Genomic DNA, 16312 nt, shown 5'->3' on the forward strand with positions numbered 1-16312 from the left:
CTATTTTGGAAACCACAACGCTCTCAGTATCAGGGTTTACCCACGGTGCTCAGGGTTTACCCACGGTGCTCAGGGTTTACCCACGGTGCTCAGGGTTTACCCGCGGTGCTCAGGGTTTACCCGCGGTGCTCAGGGTTTACCCGCGGTGCTCAGGGTTTACCCACGGTGTTCAGGGTTTACCCGCCGTGCTCAGGGTTTACCCACGGTGCTCAGGGTTTAGCCGCGGTGCTCAGGGTTTACCCGCGGTGCTCAGGGTTTACCCACGGTGCTCAGGGTTTACCTATCTTTTGTTGTGTGTTTTCCAGCCGAAGCCGCAGGAGGAAGGCAGAACATGAAAGAGCGGGAGGCCTTCGATGCCAGGAACATATTAAAGGTCAGAGGTCAAACACACCAAACAAATAAACATCCTGGTGGTACCTTTTACCTGAGTCTGTTGTCTGTTCAACAATACAACCTTAGGTCTGTCTCATAGGAGATCATTTCTCTCCTATATTGAGCAATAATATGTTTTTGTCGGCTTTATTCTTGACTATTACGGCCATCATATTTCGGGTGGAACGACTATTCACAGAAGCAATAGGAACATTCCAGGAAAACATAAAGCCTTCCGGGGCTTACATAATGCAGTAAGATTTAGCAGACTCACTCACTCAGGGAGATTTATTTAGCAGCACTCATTCAGTCAGTAAAATGGTAGACAGTTCATTCAGTCAGTAAGATGGTAGACAGTTCATTCAGTCAGTAAGATGGTAGACAGTTCATTCAGTCAGTAAGATGGTAGACAGTTCATTCAGTCAGGGAGATGGTAGACAGTTCATTCAGTCAGTAAAATGGTAGACAGTTCATTCAGTCAGTGAGATGGTAGACAGTTCATTCAGTCAGTAAGATGGTAGACAGTTCGTTCAGTCAGTAAGATGGTAGACAGTTCAGTCAGTAAGATGGTATACAGTTCATTCAGTCAGTGAGATGGTAGACAGTTCATTCAGTCAGTGAGATGGTAGACAGTTCATTCAGTCAGTGAGATGGTAGACGGTTCATTCAGTCAGTGAGATGGTAGACAGTTCAGTCAGTGAGATGGTAGACAGTTCATTCAGTCAGTAAGATGGTAGACAGTTCATTCAGTCAGTAAGATGGTAGACAGTTTGTTCAGTCAGTAAGATGGTAGACAGTTCATTCAGTCAGTGAGATGGTAGACGGTTCATTCAGTCAGTAAGATGGTAGACAGTTCATTCAGTCAGTAAGATGGTAGACAGTTCGTTCAGTCAGTAAGATGGTAGACAGTTCAGTCAGTAAGATGGTATACAGTTCATTCAGTCAGTAAGATGGTAGACAGTTCGTTCAGTCAGTAAGATGGTAGACAGTTCATTCAGTCAGTGAGATGGTAGACGGTTCATTCAGTCAGTAAGATGGTAGACAGTTCATTCAGTCAGTAAGATGGTAGACAGTTCGTTCAGTCAGTAAGATGGTAGACAGTTCAGTCAGTAAGATGGTATACAGTTCATTCAGTCAGTGAGATGGTAGACAGTTCATTCAGTCAGTGAGATGGTAGACAGTTCATTCAGTCAGTAAGATGGTAGACAGTTCATTCAGTCAGTGAGATGGTAGACAGTTCATTCAGTCAGTAAGATGGTAGACAGTTCATTCAGTCAGTAAGATGGTAGACAGTTCATTCAGTCAGTGAGATGGTAGACGGTTCATTCAGTCAGTAAGATGGTAGACAGTTCGTTCAGTCAGTAAGATGGTAGACAGTTCAGTCAGTAAGATGGTAGACAGTTCATTCAGTCAGTGAGATGGTAGACAGTTCATTCAGTCAGTAAGATGGTAGACAGTTCATTCAGTCAGTAAGATGGTAGACAGTTCGTTCAGTCAGTAAGATGGTAGACAGTTCATTCAGTCAGTGAGATGGTAGACGGTTCATTCAGTCAGTAAGATGGTAGACAGTTCAGTCAGTAAGATGGGAGACAGTTCAGTCAGTAAGATGGTAGACAGTTCATTCAGTCAGTAAGATGGTAGACAGTTCAGTCAGTAAGATGGTAGACAGTTCAGTCAGTGAGATGGTAGACAGTTCATTCAGTCAGTGAGATGGTAGACAGTTCATTCAGTCAGTGAGATGGTAGACAGTTCATTCAGTCAGTGAGATGGTAGACAATTCAGTCAGTGAGATGGTAGACAGTTCATTCAGTCAGTGAGATGGTAGACGGTTCATTCAGTCAGTGAGATGGTAGACAGTTCATTCAGTCAGTGAGATGGTAGACAGTTCATTCAGTCAGTGAGATGGTAGACAGTTCATTCAGTCAGTGAGATGGTAGACAGTTCATTCAGTCAGTGAGATGGTAGACAGTTCATTCAGACAGTGAGATGGTAGACAGTTCATTCAGTCAGTGAGATGGTAGACAGTTCATTCAGTCAGTGAGATGGTAGACAGTTCATTCAGTCAGTGAGATGGTAGACAGTTCATTCAGTCAGTGAGATGGTAGACAGTTCATTCAGTCAGTGAGATGGTAGACAGTTCATTCAGTCAGTGTGATGGTAGACAGTTCATTCAGTCAGTGAGATGGTAGACAGTTCATTCAGTCAGTAAGATGGTAGACAGTTCATTCAGTCAGTAAGATGGTAGACAGTTCATTCAGTCAGTGAGATGGTAGACAATTCAGTCAGTGAGATGGTAGACGGTTCATTCAGTCAGTGAGATGGTAGACAGTTCATTCAGTCAGTGAGATGGTAGACAGTTCATTCAGTCAGTGAGATGGTAGACAGTTCATTCAGTCAGTGAGATGGTAGACAGTTCAGTCAGTAAGATGGTAGACAGTTCATTCAGTCAGTGAGATGGTAGACAGTTCATTCAGTCAGTGAGATGGTAGACAGTTCATTCAGTCAGTGAGATGGTAGACAGTTCAGTCAGTAAGATGGTAGACGGTTCATTCAGTCAGTAAGATGGTAGACGGTTCATTCAGTCAGTGAGATGGTAGACGGTTCATTCAGTCAGTGAGATGGTAGACAGTTCATTCAGTCAGTGAGATGGTAGACAGTTCATTCAGTCAGTGAGATGGTAGACAGTTCATTCAGTCAGTAAGATGGTAGACAGTTCATTCAGTCAGTGAGATGGTAGACAGTTCATTCAGTCAGTGAGATGGTAGACAGTTCGTACAGTCAGTGAGATGGTAGACAGTTCATTCATTCAGTAAGATAGTAGACAGTCAGTAAGATCGTAGACAGTAAGATGGTAGACAGTTCATTCAGTCAGTAAGATGTTAGACAGTTCAGTGAGATGGTAGACAGTTCATTCAGTCAGTAAGATGGTAGACAGTTCATTCAGTCAGTAAGATGTTAGACAGTTCAGTGAGATGGTAGACAGTTCATTCAGTCAGTAAGATGGTAGACAGTTCATTCAGTCAGTAAGATGGTAGACAGTTCATTCAGTCAGTGAGATGGTAGACGGTTCATTCAGTCAGTAAGATGGTAGACAGTTCATTCAGTCAGTAAGATGGTAGACAGTTCATTCAGTCAGTAAGATGGTGACAGTTCATTCAGTCAGTGAGATGGTAGACAGTTCATTCAGTCAGTAAGATGGTAGACAGTTCATTCAGTCAGTAAGATGGTAGACAGTTCATTCAGTCAGTAAGATGGTAGACAGTTCATTCAGTCAGTGAGATGGTAGACAGTTCATTCAGTCAGTAAGATGGTAGACAGTTCATTCAGTCAGTGAGATGGTAGACAGTTCATTCAGTCAGTGAGATGGTAGACAGTTCAGTCAGTAAGATGGTAGACAGTTCATTCAGTCAGTAAGATGGTAGACAGTTCATTCAGTCAGTGAGATGGTAGACAGTTCATTCAGTCAGTGAGATGGTAGACAGTTCATTCAGTCAGTGAGATGGTAGACAGTTAATTCAGTCAGTGAGATGGTAGACAGTTCATTCAGTCAGTAAGATGGTAGACAGTTCATTCAGTCAGTAAGATGGTAGACAGTTCATTCAGTCAGTAAGATGGTAGACAGTTCATTCAGTCAGTGAGATGGTCGACGGTTCATTCAGTCAGTGAGATGGTAGACAGTCAGTAAGATGGTAGACAGTTCATTCAGTCAGTAAGATGGTAGACAGTTCATTCAGTCAGTAAGATGGTAGACAGTTCATTCAGTCAGTGAGATGGTAGACGGTTCATTCAGTCAGTGAGATGGTAGACGGTTCATTCAGTCAGTGAGATGGTAGACGGTTCATTCAGTCAGTGAGATGGTAGACAGTTCATTCAGTCAGTGAGATGGTAGACAGTTCATTCAGTCAGTGAGATGGTAGACAGTTCATTCAGTCAGTGAGTTGGTAGACGGTTCATTCAGTCAGTGAGATGGTAGACGGTTCATTCAGTCAGTGAGATGGTAGACGGTTCATTCAGTCAGTGAGATGGTAGACGGTTCATTCAGTCAGTAAGATGGTAGACGGTTCATTCAGTCAGTGAGATGGTAGACGGTTCATTCAGTCAGTAAGATGGTAGACAGTTCAGTCAGTAAGATGGTAGACGGTTCATTCAGTCAGTGAGATGGTAGACGGTTCATTCAGTCAGTAAGATGGTAGACGGTTCATTCAGTCAGTGAGATGGTAGACGGTTCATTCAGTCAGTAAGATGGTAGACAGTTCAGTCAGTAAGATGGTAGACGGTTCATTCAGTCAGTGAGATGGTAGACGGTTCATTCAGTCAGTGAGATGGTAGACGGTTCATTCAGTCAGTAAGATGGTAGACGGTTCATTCAGTCAGTGAGATGGTAGACGGTTCATTCAGTCAGTGAGATGGTAGACGGTTCATTCAGTCAGTGAGATGGTAGGCAGTTCATTCAGTCAGTAAGATGGTTGACAGTTCATTCAGTCAGTAAGATGGTAGACGGTTCATTCAGTCAGTGAGATGGTAGACGGTTCATTCAGTCAGTGAGATGGTAGACAGTCAGTAAGATGGTAGACAGTCAGATAGGTGATGCAACAATACCTCTGGCTCTGTTCCATGTGGATTAGCTGCCCTCTGGTGGTAAAATGTAAGAACTACAATAGTATATTCCTGGTGCGGTCTGTCTGAATAGAGCAGTGCTCTAGTCCTGGGCCCAGTTTTTCCAAAACTATCTCTCTGGATTTAGCCTATCGGATAGGATTAAGTACATATAAATATTATGAATCAAACAAATGAATAATTCACTTGAATGGGGACCGTTCTGTTCATTTTGGGCTCCCGAGTGGCGCAGCGGTCTAAGGCACTGCATCTCAGTGCTAGAGGCGTCACTACAGACACCCTGGTTTGATTCCAGGCTGTATCACAACCGGCCATGATTGGGAGTCCCATAGGGAGGCGCACATTTGGCCCAGCGTCGTCCGGGTTTGGCCGGTGTAGGCCGTCATTATAAATAAGAATTTGTTCTTAACTGACTTGCCTAATTAAATAAAGGAAAAAATATAATATTCGTTTTTGCCCTCGTGCTACACACCTGATTCCACTAATCGGCTCATCATCAAACCTATTGGGTCCCCAGGACCATGACTAAGGGACACTGGAATAGAGTGTTGATTGAACCAGAAATATATTCCTGACAGACGACCCTAAAGTCCCAGCCAACCCAATACTCTGGGTTTGATCCCTCCAACCAACCATAACTGAAAAGATCAATGACATTTTATTAGTCTTAAGAATTTAGAATGTTATGAGTGTTGTTAGAACTGGGAATCAGCCTCCATTTCCTCATTAGGTCCAATGATCAGTGTCTTCACAAAGTATTCAGACCCCTTGACTTTCTCCACATTTTGTTGTGTTTCAGCCTGAATTTTAAAATAGATTAAATTTAGATTTTTTTTGTCACAGTTTCAGAGATTTTTGTAGTTTGTTCCAGTCATTGGCAGCAGAGAACTGGAAGGAGAGGCGGCCAAAGGAGGAATTGGTTTTGGGAGGGACCAGAGAGATATACCTGCTGGAGCGCGTGCTACAGGTGGGTGCTGCTATGGTGACCAGCAAGCTGAGATAAGGGGGGACTTTACCTAGCAGGGTCTTGTAGATGACCTGGAGCCAGTGGGTTTGGCAAGGAGTATGAAGCGAGGGCCAGCCAACGAGAGCGTACAGGTCGCAGTGGTGGGTAGTATATGGGGCTTTGGTGACAAAATGGATGGCACTGTGAAAGACTGCATCCAATTTGTTGAGTAGGGTATTGGAGGCTATTTTGTAAATTACATTGCCGAAGTCGAGGATTTGAGCATGGTGAAGTTATTAATTACACTTTGGATGGTGTAAGAACAAAAACCTAAAACACAAGGCCAAATCTACACAGGAGTTGCTTACCAAGACGACATTGAATGTTCCTGAGTGGCCAAGTTACAGTTGGCTTGAAAATCTATGGCAAGACATGAAAATGGCTGTCAAGCAATTATCAACAACCAACTTGACAGAGCTTGAAGACTTTTAAAAATAATGTGCAAATATTGTACAATCCAGGTGTGTAAAGTTCTTAGAAACTTACCCAGAAAGACACAGCTGTAATCGCTGGGTGATTCTAACATGTATTGACTTAGCGGTGTAAATACTTATGTAATTTAGATATTTATGTATTTCATTTTCAATATATTTGCAAACATTTCTAAAAGCATGTTTTCACTTTGACATTATGGGGTAATGACTCAGGCAGTTGAATTGATCTAATCAACATATATTAGTGTTTAATTTTTTACAAATGTAATATCCAAGCGGGCTATCATGTGCCTTTTTCTGAGGAGTGGCTTCCGTATGGCCACTCTACCATAAAGTTCTGATTGACTGGTGGAGTGCTGTAGAGATGCTTGTCCTTCTGGAATGTTCTCCCATCTCCACAGAGGAACTATAGAGCTCTGTCAAAGTGACCATGGGGTTCTTGGTAACCTCCCTGACCAAGGCCCTTCTCCCCTAATTGCTCAGTTTGGCCGGGCTGCCATCTATAGGAAGAGTCTTGGTGGTTCCACACTTCTTCCATTTAAGAATGATGGAGGCCACTGTGTTCTTGGGGACCTTCAATGCTGCAGAAATATTTTGGTACACTTTCCCAGATCTGTGCCTCGACACAACCCTGTCTTGGAACTCTACGGACAATTCCTTCAACCTCAAGGCTTGCAGGAATTGTCCGTAGTGCTCCAAGACAGGGTTGTGTCAAGGCACAGATCTGGGAAAGTGTACCAAAACATTTCTGCAGCAGTTTTTGCTCTGACATGCACTGTCAACTGTGGGACCTTGTATAGACAGGTGTGTGCCTTTCCAGATCATGTCCAATCAATTGAATTTACCACAAGTGGACTCCAAGTTGTAGAAACATCTCAATGATGATCAATGGAAACAGGATGCACCTGGGCTCAATTTTGAGTCTCATAGCAAAGGGTCTGAAAACGTATGTAAAACAGTTTTAGCTGTCATAATTTTATATTTAACCTTTATTTAACTAGGCAAGTCAGTTAAGAACAAATTCTTATTTACAATGACAGCCTAGGAACAGTGGGTTAACTGCCTTGTTCAGGGGCAGAACGACAGATTTTTACCTTGTCAGTTCGGGGATTCGATTTTGCAACCTTTCGGTTACTAGTCCAACGCTCTAACCACTGGGCTACCTGCCACCCCTATGGGGTATTGTGTGTCGATTGATGAGGAAATTGTTGTACTTAATCAGTTTCAGAATAAGGCTGTAACGTAACAAAATGTGGGGAAATTCAAGGGGTCTGAATACTTTCCGAAGGCACTGTGTAGAGGATAAATCAGCATGGCAGCCTATAGAGGGCTTTCATACAGTCACGTTAGAATTGAATTCACCTTGGGGGTCCTCCCAATGTTTAGATGTGACAAACTGAGCCTTCAGCGCAGTAGCGTACACTATTCCCTATCTAGTGCACTACTTTTAACCAGAACCCTATGGGCCCTGGTCACTATATAGTGCACTACTTTTAACCAGATTCCTATAGACCCTGGTCACTATATAGTGCACTACTTTTAACCAGAACCCTATAGACCCTGGTCACTATATAGTGCACTACTTTTAACCAGATTCCTATAGACCCTGGTCACTATATAGTGCACTACTTTTAACCAGATTCCTATAGACCCTGGTCACTATATAGTACACTACTTTTAACCAGAACCCTATAGACCCTGGTCACTATATAGTGCACTACTTTTAACCAGAACCCTATAGACCCTGGTCACTATATAGTGCACTACTTTTAACCAGAACCCTATGGGCCCTGGTCACTATATAGTGCACTACTTTTAACCAGAACCCTATGGGCCCTGGTCACTATATAGTGCACTACTTTTAACCAGAACCCTATGGACCCTGGTCACTATATAGTACACTACTTTTAACCAGGCTCTATAGGAATCGGGCGCCATTTGAAGGGCAACATGATAAGAATGTCTCTGGAGAGTCTCTCTACCATGTGTTCCCTTGGAAGTTTATTAATAAATATTAATGTTTCACCTTTTATTTAACCAGGCCAGTCAGTTAAGAACCAATTCTTATTTACAATGACGGCCTACACCGGCCAAACCCGGACGACGCTGGGCCAATTGCGCGCCGCCTTATGAGACTCCCAATCACGGCCGGTTGTGATACAGCCTGGAATCGAACCAGGGTGTCTTTAGTGATGCCTCTAGCACTAAAGATGCAGTGCCTTAGACCGCCATCTTTGAGAGAGAGAGAGAGAGAGGGCTCATAGTTTTGTCATTCTGTTGATGGTCGTGGAGTGGAATTTAAGCAGAGTCATTTTTTGTTATCCTGTAGTTGTATCTATATAACCAGAACCTCCATCGAAACTCTGTTCCAGTTCACAACACGGACATGTGCACTACTTCAAGTGTAAACAGGAGATCCACATAACAATGCTAGTAGTGGTTTCCCAGGGTGTCTCGCAAATGGCTCCCTATTCACTACCTAGTGCACTTCTTCTGGTCAAAAGTAGTGCTCTATATAGGGAACAGGGTGTCATTTGGGATACACTATACCACTCAGATTGACAGCACTGTTCTAACTCTCTTGTCTTGTTTTTAACGTAGAGTTTTGGGTCGTACCATTTTGGGGGGTTTGACCTGAATGCTGTCCAGATTTCCCAGAGGTATTCTACCGACTGCACCGGCTTCTACACCTGCGCTGGCCTTCTGAACTTCTCCTGACCACCTCCCCCCCTTCACTCAGGTACAGTGGAGCTTGAGAGGGAGAACACAGCCTCCGCCTTCACTCAGGTACAGTGGAGCTTGAGAGGGAGAACACAGCCTCCCCCTTCACTCAGGTACAGTGGAGCTTGAGAGAGAGAACACAGCCTCCCCCTTCACTCAGGTACAGTGGAGCTTGAGAGGGAGAACACAGCCTCCCCCTTCACTCAGGTACAGTGGAGCTTGCCAGAGAGAACACAGCAGTGGTTTTACACTGATTACCTTTACTGTCAATTGTTGTACTTTTTAAGTGGTCAGTTTTCAGTAATTTACAACTTTTTTTGACAGTTGTTTGACAGATGAGGTAAATCTCAGGAAATATGGTTAATTTCCTCAAATATCAGAAGGGTGAATCCCTCTTCAGGCAGGACATCAGAGCACTCTACTATTGGCCAGCAGATGGCTCTATCAGGCTTTATTAAACTGTAGAGGAGACAGGGAGCATTCTCCCTTCTGTCTCTCTCTCTCTGTGTGTGTGTGTGTGTGTGTGTGTGTGTGTGTGTGTGTGTGTGTGTGTGTGTGTGTGTGTGTGTGTGTGTGTGTGTGTGTGTGTGTGTGTGTGTGTGTGTGTGTGTGTGTGTGTGTGTGTGTGTGTGTGTGTGTGTGTGTGTGTGTGTGTGTGCGCAGTCATTTTGAGCGGCAGTGACACTGTTGTCTGTCACTCCCCTGTCAGTGCTGTTGTCTGTCACTCCCCTGTCAGTGCTGTTGTCTTTCACTCCCCTTTCAGTGCTGTTGTCTGTCACTCCCCTGTCAGTGCTGTTGTCTGTTACTCCCCTGTCAGTGCTGTTGTCTGTCACTCCCCTGTCAGTGCTGTTGTCTGTCACCCCCCTGTCAGTGCTGTTGTCTGTCACTCCCCTGTCAGTGCTGTTGTCTGTCACTCCCCTGTCAGTGCTGTTGTCTGTCACCCTCCTGTCAGTGCTGTTGTCTGTCACCCCCCTGTCAGTGATGTTGTCTGTCACCCCCCCTGTCAGTGCTGTTGTCTGTCTCCCTGTCTTGCCCTTGTGTGTTTGTCTGTACTGCTGTCACAGTCTGCTCAGCTCAGCTACATTCACTTCCCCCTGTCCTGCCCTCAGAGAGATGTTCTGCTGCCTGCTGCTTGCTTGGCATGCCATGCAGGAGGGCAATAACTACCACCGAGTGCACTTGGCTAGCTTTGTCTGTCAGCTCAAAGACACTCATTACTAGCATACTGTAGCAGCTAACGCGTGCGCACACACACACAGAGACACACACACACACACACACACACACACACACACACACACACACACACACACACACACACAGACAGACAGACATTTGTCCTTCTTCCTGGAGTCTTGTCAACAGCAACGATTAGACAGGGTTATGTAACTGCCCCCAGCCAACACAGCCATCCTGCCGAGCATCAGAACATTGATTGTGACACTGTGTTGTGTCTATAGAATGTATCTGTTCAACCCTCCTCCTTGGCACGCAGACGCCTCCGAGACAGAAGAGAAACATTCAGAAAGTACCCTTTTCCAACAGATGGTTACATTACAGCCTTATTCTAAAATGGTGTTAATTGTTTTTTTCCCTCAACAATCTACACATAATACCCCATAATGACAAACCAAAAACAGGTTTTTAGAAATGTTTGCAAATTTTATTTAAAAAGAAAAAAGAAATATCACATTTACATAAGTACACATACCCTTTACTCAGAACTTTGTTGTAGCACCTTTGGCAGCGATTACAGCCTCAACTCTTCTTGGGTATGACGCTACAAGCTTGGCACACCTGTATTTGGGGAGGTTCTCCCATTCTTCTCTGCAGATCCTCTCATCTCTGTCAGGTTGGATGGGGAGTATCGCTGCACAGCTATTTTCAGGTCTCTCCAGAGATGTTCAATCGGGCTCAAGTCCGGGCTCTTGCTGGGCCACTCAAGGACATTCAGAGACTTGTCCCGAAGCCACTCCCGCGTTGTCTTGGCTGTGTGCTTAGGGTTGTTGTCCTGTTGGAAGGTGAACCTTTGCACCAGTCTGAGCTCCTGAGCTCTCTGCAGCAGGTTTTCATCAAGGATCTCTCTGTACTTTGCTCCTTTCATCTTTCCCTCAATCCTGACTAGTCTCCCAGTCCCTGCCACTGAATAACACTGCCACAGCTTGATGCTGCCACCACCATGCTTCACCGTAGGGATGTTGCCAGGTTTCCTCCAGACTTGATGCTTGGCATTCAGTCCAATGAGTTCAATCTTGGTTTCATCAGACCAGAGAATCTTGTTTCTCATGGTCTGAGAGTCCTTTAGGCTCCTTTTACTGAGGAGTGGCTTCCGTCTGGCCACTCTACCATAAAGACCTGATTGGTGGAGTGCTGCAGAGATGGTTGTCCTTCTGGAAGATTCTCCCATCTCCACAGAGGAGATGTCAGAGTGACCATCGGCCAGCTCTAGGACGAGTCTTGGTGGTTCCAAACTTCTTCAATTTAAGAATGAAGGAGGCCACTGTGTTCTTGGACTTTCAATGCTGCAAAAACAAAAGTGCTACCCTTCCCCAGATCTGTGCCTTGTCAAAATCCTGTCTCGGAGCTCTAAGGACAATTTCTTCTACCTCATGGCTTGGTTTTTGCTCTGACATGCACTGCCAACTGTGGGACCTTATATAGACAGGTTGTGTGCCTTTCCAAATCATGTCCAATCAATTTAATTTACCACAGGTGAACTCCAATCAAGTTGTTAAAACATCTCCAAGGATGATCAATGGAAACAGGATGCACCTGAGCTCAATTTTGAGTCTCATAGCAAAGGGTCTGAATACTTTTGTAAATAAGGTATTTCTGGGGGGGGGGGGGGATGGGGGGGCTGGGGTTTATATATCAATTTGCAAGAATTTCTAAAAACCTGTTTTCGCTTTGTCATTATGGGTAATGTGATGTCATTATGGGATATTGTGATGTCATTATGGGGTATTGTGTGTAGTTTGATGAGGAAAATACATAATTTTTATCAATTTAAGAATTAGGCTGTAACGTAACAAAATGTGGAAAAAGTCAAGGGGTCTGAATACTTTCCAAATGCACTGTTTGGCACTCTATTCCCTATATAGTGCACTTCTTTTGACCAGGGCCCATGGGGTGCCATTTGGGACCGAAGTCATGGCCTAATCAGCCATTGCCTATCTCCTGAGACTGACTGACAGAGACAGAGAGAATGATCTCAGTGTCATGTAGACAGACAGTAGAAAATGCCACGGTGTATTGACAAAAGCAGCAAATGACTCATCTAGTTTTTAAGGCTTGTTACTGTCAGGAAGGGAGAAATGAAAACCGCAGGCTCAGGTAAACCGTCAAGAGCTTGGCTTATTCGTTGTTGGAAACATCCCTAATACCCTCCTAGTAAATACAGGGACGGGGAAAGGGGTCTGGTTTGCAGGTTCATTAAATCGTTCAGGACTGCAACACTCTATTTTCTTTTGGCAGAGAGAGATGTTATTCAGGATGTAGTGTGCTGGGGAAAGGTTTCCAGGATTGACTAGACCACACTTCAGGAGTCAGGACACTACAGCGTAGACCACATGTCAGGACACTACAGCGTAGACCACATGTCAGGAGTCAGGACACTACAGTGTAGACCACATGTCAGGAGTCAGGACACTACAGTGTAGACCACATGTCAGGACACTACAGCGTAGACCACATGTCAGGAGTCAGGACACTACAGTGTAGACCACATGTCAGGAGTCAGGACACTACAGTGTAGACCACATGTCAGGAGTCAGGACACTACAGTGTAGACCACATGTCAGGAGTCAGGACACTACAGCGTAGACCACATGTCAGGACACTACGGCGTAGACCACATGTCAGGACACTACAGCGTAGACCACATGTCAGGACACTACAGCGTAGACCACATGTCAGGACACTACAGCGTAGACCACATGTCAGGACACTACAGCGTAGACCACATGTCTGGACACTACAGCGTAGACCACATGTCAGGAGTCAGGACACTACAGCGTAGACCACATGTCAGGAGTCAGGACACTACAGCGTAGACCACATGTCAGGACACTACGGCGTAGACCACATGTCAGGACACTACAGCGTAGACCACATGTCAGGACACTTCAGCGTAGACCACATGTCAGGACACTACAGCGTAGACCACATGTCAGGACACTACAGCGTAGACCACATGTCAGGACACTACGGCGTAGACCACATGTCAGGACACTACGGCGTAGACCACATGTCAGGACAATACAGCGTAGACCACATGTCAGGACACTACAGCGTAGACCACATGTCAGGACACTACAGCGTAGACCACATGTCAGGACACTACAGCGTAGACCACATGTCAGGACACTACAGCGTAGACCACATATCAGGAGTCAGGACACTACAGCGTAGACCACATGTCAGGACACTACAGCGTAGACCACATGTCAGGACACTACAGCGTAGACCACATGTCAGGACACTACAGCGTAGACCACATGTCAGGACACTACAGCGTAGACCACATGTCAGGACACTACAGCGTAGACCACATGTCAGGACACTACAGCGTAGACCACATGTCAGGACACTACAGCGTAGACCACATGTCAGGACACTACAGCTTAGACCACATGTCAGGACACTACAGCGTAGACCACATGTCAGGACACTACGGCGTAGACCACATGTCAGGACACTACGGCGTAGACCACATGTCAGGACACTACGGCGTAGACCACATGTCAGGACACTACGGCGTAGACCACATGTCAGGACACTACAGTGTAGACCGCATGTCAGGACACTACAGCGTAGACCACATGTCAGGAGTCAGGACACTACAGCGTAGACCACATGTCAGGACACTACAGTGTAGACCGCATGTCAGGACACTACAGCGTAGACCAAATGTCAGGACACTACAGCGTAGACCACATGTCAGGAGTCAGGACACTACAGCGTAGACCACATGTTAGGAGTCAGGACACTACAGTGTAGACCACGAGTCAGGACACTACAGCGTAGACCACATGTCAGGAGTCAGGACACTACAGTGTAGACCACATGTCAGGACACTACAGCGTAGACCACATGTCAGGACACTACAGCGTAGACCACATGTCAGGAGTCAGGACACTACGGCGTAGACCACATGTCAGGACACTACAGCGTAGACCACATGTCAGGACACTACAGCGTAGACCACATGTCAGGACACTACAGCGTAGACCACATGTCAGGACACTACAGCGTAGACCACATGTCAGGACACTACAGCGTAGACCACATGTCAGGACACTACAGCGTAGACCACATGTCAGGACACTACAGCGTAGACCACATGTCAGGACACTACAGCGTAGACCGCATGTCAGGACACTACAGCGTAGACCGCATGTCAGGACACTACAGCGTAGACCACATGTCAGGACACTACAGCGTAGACCACATGTCAGGACACTACAGCGTAGACCACATGTCAGGAGTCAGGACACTACAGCGTAGACCACATGTCAGGTGTCAGGACACTACAGTGTAGACCACATGTCAGGAGTCAGGACACTACAGTGTAGACCACATGTCAGGAGTCAGGACACTACAGTGTAGACCACATGTCAGGAGTCAGGACACTACAGTGTAGACCACATGTCAGGACACTACAGTGTAGACCACATGTCAGGAGTCAGGACACTACAGTGTAGACCACATGTCAGGAGTCAGGACACTACAGCGTAGACCACATGTCAGGACACTACAGCGTAGACCACATGTCAGGAGTCAGGACATTACAGCGTAGACCACATGTCAGGACACTACAGCGTAGACCACATGTCAGGAGTCAGGACACTACAGCGTAGACCACATGTCAGGACACTACAGCGTAGACCACATGTCAGGACACTACGGCGTAGACCACATGTCAGGACACTACAGCGTAGACCACATGTCAGGACACTACAGCATAGACCACATGTCAGGACACTACAGTGTAGACCACATGTCAGGACACTACACATGTCAGGAGTCAGGACACTACAGCGTAGACCACATGTCAGGAGTCAGGACACTACAGCGTAGACCACATGTCAGGACACTACAGCGTAGACCACATGTCAGGACACTACGGCGTAGACCACATGTCAGGACACTACAGCGTAGACCACATGTCAGGACACTACAGCATAGACCACATGTCAGGACACTATGGCGTAGACCACATGTCAGGACACTATGGCGTAGACCACATGTCAGGACACTATGGCGTAGACCACATGTCAGGACACTACGGCGTAGACCACATGTCAGGACACTATGGCGTAGACCACATGTCAGGAGTCAGGACACTACAGCGTAGACCACATGTCAGGACACTACAGCGTAGACCACATGTCAGGACACTACAGCGTAGACCACATGTCAGGACACTACAGCGTAGACCGCATGTCAGGACACTACAGCGTAGACCGCATGTCAGGACACTATGGCGTAGACCACATGTCAGGACACTATGGCGTAGACCACATGTCAGGACACTACGGCGTAGACCACATGTCAGGACACTACAGCGTAGACCACATGTCAGGACACTACAGCGTAGACCACATGTCAGGACACTACAGCGTAGACCACATGTCAGGACACTACAGCGTAGACCACATGTCAGGAGTCAGGACACTACAGCGTAGACCACATGTCAGGACACTACAGTGTAGACCACATGTCAGGAGTCGGGACACTACAGCGTAGACCACATGTCAGGACACTACAGCGTAGACCACATGTCAGGAGTCGGGACACTACAGCGTAGACCACATGTCAGGACACTACAGCGTAGACCTCATGTCAGGACACTACAGTGTAGACCACATGTCAGGACACTACAGTGTAGACCACATGTCAGGACACTACAGCGTAGACCACATGTCAGGAGTCGGGACACTACAGCGTAGACCACATGTCAGGACACTACAGTGTAGACCACATGTCAGGACACTACAGCGTAGACCACATGTCAGGACACTACAGCGTAGACCACATGTCAGGAGTCGGGACACTACAGTGTAGACCACATGTCAGGAGTCGGGACACTACAGCGTAGACCACATGTCAGGACACTACAGCGTAGACCACATGTCAGGAGTCGGGACACTACAGCGTAGAC

At 46.0% G+C, this 16312-nt stretch overlaps 1 protein-coding gene across 6 annotated transcripts in view; it reads left to right on the plus strand.

Moving 5' to 3' along the window:
• Nucleotides 1-16312, plus strand: part of ascc1 (activating signal cointegrator 1 complex subunit 1) — a 36551-nt gene that overhangs the window by 11540 nt on the left and 8699 nt on the right. For 2 of the 6 annotated variants that reach the window (XM_055936830.1, XM_055936826.1), the window contains exons 8-9: nt 306-373; nt 9031-9169. In XM_055936830.1, the coding sequence (XP_055792805.1) occupies nt 306-373; nt 9031-9147 (185 nt within the window). In that variant the 3' untranslated portion in view covers nt 9148-9169. Of the gene's footprint in view, nt 1-305; nt 374-5832; nt 7023-9030; nt 9217-16312 lie in introns of those variants that run through there. The other 4 variants (XR_008761140.1, XR_008761139.1, XM_055936847.1 and 1 more) reach the window with 4 other exon arrangements.

The sequence above is a fragment of the Salvelinus fontinalis genome, chromosome 1, assembly GCF_029448725.1.
Source record: "Salvelinus fontinalis isolate EN_2023a chromosome 1, ASM2944872v1, whole genome shotgun sequence".
NCBI lineage: Eukaryota > Metazoa > Chordata > Actinopteri > Salmoniformes > Salmonidae > Salvelinus > Salvelinus fontinalis.